The 9718-nt window shown below is 54.9% G+C and overlaps 1 protein-coding gene across 1 annotated transcript; it reads right to left on the bottom strand.

The window, feature by feature from the left end:
* Nucleotides 1-1800: 1800 nt before the first annotated feature.
* Nucleotides 1801-7924, bottom strand: TPBGL (trophoblast glycoprotein like). The gene has a single exon (XM_074372651.1). It carries the CDS (start codon nt 5022-5024, stop codon nt 3357-3359), a length of 1668 nt encoding a protein of 555 aa, XP_074228752.1. The 5' UTR covers nt 5025-7924; the 3' UTR covers nt 1801-3356.
* Nucleotides 7925-9718: the final 1794 nt, after the last annotated feature.

The following is a 9718-nucleotide window of genomic DNA, read 5'->3' as shown; positions in this document are numbered from 1 at the left end:
GATCTTCCTGCCTCCAGGACTTTGCACAAGCTGATACTTCTGATCTTTCTCTGTTCTTCAAACTCCTGCTCATCCTTCAAAACCCTGCTCAAATGTGACTTTAAGAAGCTTCCCTAAGCTTGGTTGAGAGCCCTTACTCTGAGCTCTCATGGTTTCCTGGCACCTCTTTTCTCTAGAACTTGAATGAATATAATTTCTCCCAAGGTCATTAGCTTTTCTAGGACTGGCAAAGTTGTATTCAATAGAGACTAAGTGAATGGCTGGATTTGCAGAGGAGGCAAGGCTGGGGGCCCTGGGAACCTGCTGAGAGTCTCATAAAGCCAAAGGCCACTGACAGGCTGCAAGAAGGGTAGCAGCTCAGAGACATTTGATGAGAATCAGTGAATGGTACTAAGGTTAAATGTCAGTTGGCATACATTAGGCTTCAATTATTGATTTTTTGACAACTATTGATTTGGTATTTAACCCTCAAAGATTGTTGCTGACAATGAACCCACAGCTAGTAGCATGTTTCATTTGCTAGGACTTACTGCAGTATTAGGCTACATTATCAGAGGACATGTCTTTGGAACTGGGGAGGTGACCTTTTAGAGACACAGTTCTCTAACCTGTATTAGGGAGACCATCACTATTTTGTCCTGCAGGATGCGCAGAGCACCCTTTGAAGGTCATGGATGGATGGAAATGCTTCAAGAGAATTTAACCCCTTTTCATGAGAGATGACTGGAAGAAGGGGTAAGGAATTTGCTGGGAGAAGATATGGACACTGACGCAGGACCAACCACTCTGTGAAGAGCTGTCCTGGGGTGAGGTGTGCTCCTTGCCTCAAGGCAAACTGGGAGTGTCAAGGAGTCCCAGGCAGATTTCTCTAGCACTGAGAGGGATGCTCCCAGGACAGGGAGTGAGCTCCTCATCAAGAGAGGGTGCTCTTTGTTGACAGCTTATGAGGCTTCCCACATTACTTCTGAGGTCCCTATCAATGTTTAGAAGACACAAATTCTAGAACTACACAGCCCTAAGATTCTAAAATGCCAGAATTCTAGACTTCTGCCATGTGGTTCTAGGGCTCTGAGACCCTAGATGTAAAATAACCCAGCCTGGAGACCTTGAGGCAGAAGATAGCCTCTTATCCTGGTCCTAATGGCCCACAACTCATCTGCCTCCTTGCTCCGCATATCTCAGGGGGTTATTTTACCCACCACTCCCCAACGCCCTCAACTAGGCTGCCTCTCCCCCTAGCCTCTCATATACTCCTGCAGTTCTTACCCTTCTAGCCAGGAGAGCATGGTGTGACACAGTACGTAATTGAGTATCAGGTAATTCATCTGAGATGATGCCAAAGTTATATGATCCCTCCTCTTTACTGTCTGAATTAACTGCCTCTGATTCTCTGTACCTGAATTTTCTCCCTGATAGTATCATCTGATGCTAGTTTGTCAGTCCAGCTGTATCTCCCCCATAACTCCCAACTCCACCTCGGTAATGGAACCAGTGGGTAAGAGGATGCAGAGGAAGCACAAGATCCTACCCTGGCTGTGGATAAGCCTATCTCAGGATAAAAAGCAAACTGGCTTAGAGAGCAATGCTATCCCAATGGGAAGTCCCTCCATGTGTCTAGCCTCAGTCCTACTACATATAGTCAGAGCCCATTTCTTCTCCTATAGTCTGAGAGAAGACACCGAGGGTCATTGCTTCACCTCAAGAAGGTCCAAAATGCTCTCCTTGGTGTCCTCTGACCCCCTTCAACAATCCAAGGTCAACACTTCCATGACATAGCACCACTTAAAAGAGCAGAGTATCTGATATTATTGCAGACTTTATAGAAAACTGCCCAGGGGAGATCCAGATTTCTCAGGTTGAGGTGGGAATGCAGACCTCAAGCCAGTATATTGAAGAAGGGTGACTTCCTGTGTGCAGAGACAGCACAGGCCAGCCATTCTGCCTGACCTAGGGGGTGGGAGTCAGGGAGAGGCAGCCCCCTCCCCACTCACCGATTGTGCTTTGGGATCATGCAGAAGGCAGGGCGCTGAGGCTCTGACCCTGGACAGGAGAGGTTGTGCCTGAGACAGAAGAGACCTCCTTCCTCTTCCAGAAGGCATTCAGGGGCAGGGTTGGGGGGGGTGGCAGCAAGGACTCCCCAGGGGAGAAGAGTCACATGGGTGGAAAGAGCATGTGGGCAGCAGCTCCCAGCCCGTGGGGGTGACCTCCCCTACCCTTCTCTTCAGCAAGATGGTCAGGTGACCCTGGTTCTGAGGCCAGACCATCTACTTTGCACCCTCAGGACTCTCTCCTCCAGGATCCCCATGGGGATCTGCTGATATGGTTGGAGGGGGTGCTTGGCACCTGCGCCTGTTTTGCAGGGCTGGAGAGCTCATCCTAGGAGGAAAGGGGGATGGGCATATCACAGGGATGGATTCCTCACTGGACCCAGACATAGGGAGTGGTAGGCGTGGGTACTGAGTGCAAGCAATAGGTGTGGGGGGAATTGAGAGCCTAAGACTTGGGTAGGGGATGAAACTCAGATCCAAGCAAAGAGGTGAGAGTTTGAGATTGGAGACAAGAATTGAGTATTGGGGGCTCAGAGCCAAAAGTGGGAAAGGCTGAGGATCGGCCAGACACTAAGGCTATAACGGGGTGTGCCTGTTCCTGGGATGGGAGAGACAGGAACTGAGCCTCAAGCCTGGGCCAAGGAAGAAAGGGGCCTGGGCCAAAGCTGGGGTGGTAGGAGGTATGAAATACATCCTCAGATTGGGGGAGAGTGCCCAACCCTCAGAGCTCCGGGATACAGATCTCTACGCAGGATAGAGGGTAGAGCTCTGGGATGAGAAAAAAAAGGCTCAAACTCCACAAAAACCTTCTGGTGGGGATGCTCTGCTTCTGAGACCAGAATGGGATGTGAGGGTCCCTGAGCTCTGGAAGGGAGCTGAGGGCTCTAAGCTGGAGTGTAGTCTAGGGGATGTTCAGTCCTGAGAGGTCTGGGCTTAAAGCACAGGGTAGGGAAGCAGTCTCAGGGTTTGGGGATTGAAGGACAGGGTCTCTGGGTGAGTCCTGAAAAGGAGGCGCTTTGGGTGGTTCAGGAGGGATGTCAGAGCCTGGGATGGGTGGATGGAATTTCTGGAATCAGAAGAGGGTGTCTGCGTCTTTGATGGTGACAGGTCTCAGAGGCTGGGGGAGAGGGAATACAGCTTGGGGCCTCCGGGTGGGCGAGATGCCATAATCCAAAGGTCTCAGGTCGGTCAGGGGCAGATCTCAAAGCCCCAAGCTCGCGGGTATCTGACAACCATGGCTTTGGGGCAGGCTGCCCCAGTAAGGTCGTCAGCTGGCAGGGGCGGCCCCCAAGTCTCAACAGGAGAAGTTCAGAGGCCAGAGCCCGGAGAAGTGGCGCGAGAGCCTGTTGGGACGGCCGGGGCGGAAGCGCGGCGCGGGTCGGCGTCCTGCTCGTAGCGGTAGTGGTAGCCCTCCATCTGGTCCCGGCAGGCCTCGCGCAAGTTGCGCATCCAGCGCTGGATGCCGCGGCGGTTTAGGTAGAGCACCATTAGGAAAATGAGGCCGATGAGCGCCAGAACCAGCCCAAAGAAGACGTAGGAGGCTTCCAGCTCCGGACTGGCGAGTTCTACTTCTTCCCCGCGACCGTCGGTGTCGCCGTCGGCGCAGCGCAGCCGCGCCTCGTCCAGTTCCAGGAAAGGCCGATCGTGCAGCGCCCGCGGGGCGGCGCAGCGCAGGCGCCGGGCGTCGGGTACGCGCTCCGTGGCGTTGCGCAGCCAGGCCAGCAGGGGGCGCGCGGCGCAGCCGCAGCGCAGGGGATTGTCCGCGAGCAGCAGGCGCGGCGCGGGAAGGCCGCCATCGCGCTCTAGCGCGTGCAGCTCGTCGGGGCCCAGGCCGGTAAGAGAGTTGAGGCTCGCGTCCAGCTGCTCGAGGCGCGGCCGGCGCAGCGCGGCGGGCGGCAGGCGGTTCAGTGCATTGCCCGCCAGGCCGAGGAGGCGCAGCTCGTCCAGCTGGGCGAGCGCAGCGTCCAGCGAGGCCAGCAGCGCGGGGCCGCCCCGCGCCAGCGCATGGTTGAGCTGCAGCGAGCGCAGCCCGGGCAGCCCGCGGAAGGCGCCGACGCCCAGGGCTCGCAGTGGGTTGTGGCTCAGGTCGAGCGCCGCCAGACTGGGCAGCCCGTCGAATGCGCCTTCCTCCACAACCTCGATGCTGTTGTGCGTGAGGCGCAGCGCCGTCAGGAGAGGCAGGCGCACGCCGCCCGCCGCCGCCTCCTCCCCGTCCGCGTCCCCGCCGGCGAAGGCGGCCGCGCGCAGCACCGTCAGGTTGGCGCCCACTATGGTGAGGTTGCGCGCGTCCGGCGGCACATCCCGCGGCGGCTGCCGGAGCTCCGCGCCGGACGCGCAGCGCAACAGCAGCTTGGGGCCGCCAAAGCAGTAGCACTGGAAGGGACAGGGTGCGGCGGGCCGGCTCAGCGCCGCTGCCACGAGCAGCAGCCCAGGCAGCAGCGGGCACCTGTGCTCCGGCTGTCCCACGCGCGGGGCCATCGCGGCTGCCCCCGCATCCAGCGCCCGTTCCGCCGCGCTCACCAGTGAGTTCGGAGCGCCTTGGGGGCGGGGAGAGGGGCGGGTGGGGCAAGTCCTTGACCCGCAGCGTCTGGCGGTCGCGGTCGGCTCGTCCGCTGTCTTTACAGTCCGAAGAGCCTTCACTTTCCTGGCTGGGGCTAGAGGGGTCCGGCGGGGAGCCGAGCCCCCCGCCCCGGGTGCCCTCCTCTCCCTGCGCACCGGCCTCCGACTTCTGCAGCCGTTCAGGGCTCGGAGCCGAGTGGGCAGGGTTTGCCTCCCCCCTCCCCGCCTCCCGGCCTCCTCCTCCGCCCCCAGCGGTGTCTCCGCGCCCTCCTCGCGGAGAGGCGGAGTGGGAGGCTCCCGAAAAACCAGGGCTTTTGGCTGCTGCTTTTGGCTGCTCTTCCCCCTTCTCGGCTCCCGGACTGCTGAGAAGTTTGGCTTTCCGAGGTTCTGACTTGCTGCCTCCTCATCTCTCCCCATCCCCCGCGTTTAAGCTGGTTCCTTCCTCCTCCCTCTCTGGCACGTGTGGGGCGGGGCAGGGCCGGGCCGGGGAGAGCCGGCAGGTGGGTCAGCAGCACTGAGCGAGAATTTAGAGGAAAGACTAAATTTTAGTTTCTCCTACAAGCGCAGGCAGGGATGAGGGGTGGGATGAGAAAGTTACTCATTTTTCAGCCTCTTCCTAATCCCAATGATCAAGGAGTGGGCTGTGCTAGGAGAGACTGGAAAATTCCCAGCCTCGGTTCCCTCCTCTGTGACCCGTTACTTTACGCCTGACTGGGTCAAAACCCCTGCAAGTTCTTTGAGACCACTGTTTTCTCCACCCTCAACCCATCCCCCCTGAGGAAGTCAGTGACATCCCCTCCTCCTTCCTTCCCCTCACCCCCACAACTCACTGGCTGCTCTGCCTGGAGTTCTTCCATCGTATTTCCTCCACCAGGCTGGACTCCACCCCCACTCACTCTCCTAGGCTCTGGGACTCTGTGGGTCTGGTGATTCAGCTCTTTACTGACCCTCACTGCCCTAGCACCTGGGCACCCTGCTAGGTTGTTCTGGTCTCAGGACCTTAGGGTTGTTGGATGCCACCAACTGCCCCTCCTCCCCTGTAGGGTACCCCACCTATAAATGGTGGACGGGTAGGAGAGTTTGGGGCTCCAGAGGTTGTGAGAACAGGAGCAGATTTTGCAGCATGGAATCGGGGGTCTCAGAGGGAGCCAGTGCTGAGCTGTTCATAGGTTTGGGTTGTTCTGGATTCTTCCCCCCCCCCCAGAACTTAAGAGCGCCAGACCTGATTTAAAGAGACAGGCTCCTGAGAAGGCAGCACTTCTGGCCTTGGCATTAATTATTCAGGCTGGAGAGACTGACACTTGATCTGTGGGCCATTCTGGTATCAGCAGAGCTGGTTGAGATAGAGGCTCCCCCGACCTAAGAATCAGTCAGTTTCTTTCTCTTGAATTAGGAATGGTTGTTGGGTTGACTTCTTCCCTGAAGTTATAATTAACTGACGACCAACCGATCAATACCACTTAAGGAGAAGAAGTAGACCCTGTGGTGGCGTGGGTCTCAGGCAAGAGCCAGTGTTAAGGACCAGGGATGTTGATGCTGAGGGTGGGGGCACCTGCCCTTCCCCTTCCCTCTCTCTCCCCTGTCCCTATCATCACTCCCAGGTATTGGTAGATGAGAAAAGTAACTTGCACATGCATATTGAACATGTCTGTACAGATGTACATGCACGTGTACTCTTAGATGCATGCTTAACACATGAACAGACCTAGCTGTGTCCACATGTGAGGACATCAACACTCAAGCTCACTTGGATGTGCATACACATGCAGAAGAAGGCTTGCAGAAGCTTGTGCATAGTTCCAGGCAGGCTCAGATTTGCCTCTTGCAGTTACATGCAGGCTCATTCATGCATATGTTCATACATGTGAGCATAGATTTGAGTGCATCCTCATGTGTCCATAGATTCATAAGCACATACATATTTGAACATTCATACTTCTGGGACCATGCAGATTTTTGGGTGTGTTCTCTGAGGGGCAAGCCTACAGACCTATGCATGCAAGGACATACATCCAGAGGTTGGTGAACACACTCTGAGCCCATTCCTGCCCTCCACCATGTCCTTGGTCTGTGACATTAACAGGGTGTGGTGTCTTCTCATATGGGCCTAAGAGCTCAAACAGGTGCCATTGGGGCTGGGCCCTCAGCTCTTGTACTCGTCCAGCCCTAGCTCCAAGCCCCAGCTCTGACATCTCCCCCAGTGGGAGGCATGAGTTCTCTTCACTGTTGTTTCCAGTACAAGGACTAGCACAAGAGATTGTGCAGTAAATGTTTTTAGATGAATGAATGAATGAATGAATGAATGAATGAATGAAAAGATCTTTGCTTCACTATCCTGCTGCATAGAGCCCCTCTGCCTCCAGTCTTTAAGAAATGACAGACCAACTGCTAAAGCCAGATACCCCCTCCCCAGGCCCCATGGTGGCTGGTTCCTGATTGACTGATGGCCCTCCTGGGAAACAGCTGCAGGGTTAGCAGGCAGCTTTTGTTTGAGGGTGAGGAGGAGGGCAGTGCTAGATACCTCAGTTTGGGAAAGGAGATCCACAGAGAACCTAGGACCATCAGGTGCCAGAGAACAAGGCAATGACTGTGTTCCGTAAATGGGGAATCTGAGACCACAGGGCCAGGGACTTGCCCCAAAGCCTATAGTTCTCAGGACTTTGGAAACCTGACCCCAGGATCCTTACTCAGGGCCTTATCCAAGGTAGCAGCTGTGTCTGAGAGGGGCCAGCATCACAGGGAAATCCCATCCTGCTCCCAGGAAGCTGAGGCCAAGAACAGATGCCAGGGTGGGTCTGGTGTGACCTTGAACCTCTCTCTACCTCTGGGCTGTCAGCTTCTACTTCTGCAAAGTAGATGGGCTTCTGAGTTCCTGTCGTTCCTGTTCCTTTCAGAGCTGTTGTGATAATGTGAAGGGAAAATGTTTTGAATCAAGAAAAGCCATATTACTTAGGTTCATGCCATGCTTTTGCCATGTGACTCTGGACAAGGCATTGCCCTTTTCTGGGACTAATTAGCTTCCATGTCTTTTTGCTGTTTTCTTCCTTCCTCCCCCAACACTGCAAGTTCATGGTAGTTTGTAAAAAGAATGAGTCTCCAGTTGCTGCCTTTGTGTATGCTTCTACTCTGCCTTCTCCCTGCCCTCCCCTCTTTGTACAAGTGTCCCCTTTCTCTGTCCAAGTTCCCCTGAACCAAGTCTGTGAGCCATGTGGGGGCCTCTGTTCTCCGAAGGAACAGCCCTCTCCACCTTGGGGTTGTCAGTGTTCAGCATGTAGTAGGTGTTCAATAAATGTGTTTCCAATTGCATCTGAGACTGTGTGTTTATTCTCTGATGCACCCAGGGGATTGCTCACTGTTTGCCCCACATGGGGTGCTCTCTCCCTTTGACTGTTTCTCCAGCCCAGCCCTCTGTCTCTCAGGGCTCAGCACGAGTTTTGTCCCCTCCAGGAAGCCTTCATGACTTCCTTTGCTCTCCTTTGAACTTCACTTAGTGATCAGAGAGGGCAGAGCTTCCCTGAGCTCCCTGACTGTCAGCAGCTGTGGCTCAGGACCCATCTGATTTCTTGTGTTGTTAGCACACAGCTCAGAGCTCAGCTTGGAGAAGGCACCAGGGAACATTTACTAAATGAAATAATGATTTAAAAATCTTTGGCTCCATCCACCCATCCCTGTGAAGCTGGCTAGGTGAGGATCCCCCATCTACACTTTATACCAGGAGACAGCTGCCCAGAAAGGTTAAATGCTTTCCCCAAGGTTTCACAGCCGACTGGGACCAGAGCCTGACAGCAGCTCGGTTTTCCTGCTTATCTCTTGTGCCACAGCCCTCCCCATCCTAGGTTCTCTAGGGAGTGACTGGGTCAGATCCCAAGGGAGCCTGTGGACAAAGAGTTCAGGCCCTCAGGGTTTCCTTAGGACTCAGTGAGGCACTCCAGCCCCACCCAGGTAGAGTGATCCTCTGCCCAGTGCCATGTTGAGAATTCCCCACGTCAGCCACACTGGACCCCAATTCTTGAGTTTATTATCCCACCAGGCCTCAGAGCCCCTCTCAGCCTTCCACGGTGTTGTCCCCTCTCCCAAACTCCAGTTTCTACACTTGACCCCTTTTCTCCCTGCAAAGGCCCTGCCCTCTGTAAGCTCCACTAAGCCTTGGTAGGGAGCCTGGAGAGTTTTTACAACTTCCCTGAGGTCACCCAGCAGGTAGCCCTTCCCCATCTGCCTCCAGCTCCACTTTGTCAATCAGGGGCAACTCAGTTACTAGAGCCTGTGGGCACGTCTGCCTTTCCAGCTCTGTTCCCCTGTCTACAAAGCTGTGTGTGCCTGTGTGTGTGCAGCATGATCTTGGAGGGCTTGTGAGTCCTTTGCTTCTTGGCCTTTTAGGGATGGGGGTCATGGAGGGGAAGGTAATATTGTGATTTGCCCAAGTTGGTGCCCCACCTTCTCAATATGTGACCTTGAACTTGGCCCCACCTCAACTATAAAGCAGTAGTAGTATGGTTTGGAGTCCTCCTAAGTCCTACGCTGTAGCAGCCTGCAATCCCTTTATCCTGGTGGCCCTCATGTTGGCCTCCCTTTCCTGAGGTAGGTGGAGGAGCAGCCCGGTAGGCTGACATGATGAAGCTCAGTCATTAGGTAGTGGGGGAGGCCCCAGGTTCTCTCCTCTTGTATAGCTTCTGCCATGGCAGGGAGAGGAAAACTCCAATGCAGGCTTTGCCGTTCCCATTTCTCATTCCCGCCTCCCCCCATTGCCATAAGACACGGGAAAATCCATAGGCCCAAGATTCATTTTCTCCATTGAGTCAGCAGAGGCCAAGCTCTGCTTTTGTGGGGCAGGCAACTGGCTTTTAAATAACTTTCTGGTATTTAATACCCGCCTCTACTCTGCGGCCTGGGCCTCTGGGGAAAGACTAGAATAAATGAGTTGGATGAGTCCTCTGAAAGTCTTAAGTGCTCCTGCCCTCACCTCTACTCACCCTCCTCCACCCAGATGCTCAGGCCATCAGGAAAAGCCCGATTCCTTGCTACCTCTGCACTGTGCTTTATAGTTTCTAAGTGGTGCCCCAGGCTGGGCTTGTTAGCCCCAGTTTAGAATTGGAAACTGAAATTTAGAAAAG

The sequence above is a fragment of the Camelus bactrianus genome, chromosome 10, assembly GCF_048773025.1.
Source record: "Camelus bactrianus isolate YW-2024 breed Bactrian camel chromosome 10, ASM4877302v1, whole genome shotgun sequence".
Taxonomy (NCBI): domain Eukaryota; kingdom Metazoa; phylum Chordata; class Mammalia; order Artiodactyla; family Camelidae; genus Camelus; species Camelus bactrianus.
This window is presented reverse-complemented; position numbering and strand designations above follow the sequence as displayed.

What these genes read in the sequence shown, in the direction of transcription:
- TPBGL (XM_074372651.1), bottom strand. Translation starts at nt 5,024, where the DNA reads ATGGGGAGAGATGAGGAGGCAGCAAGTCAGAACCTCGGAAAGCCAAAC.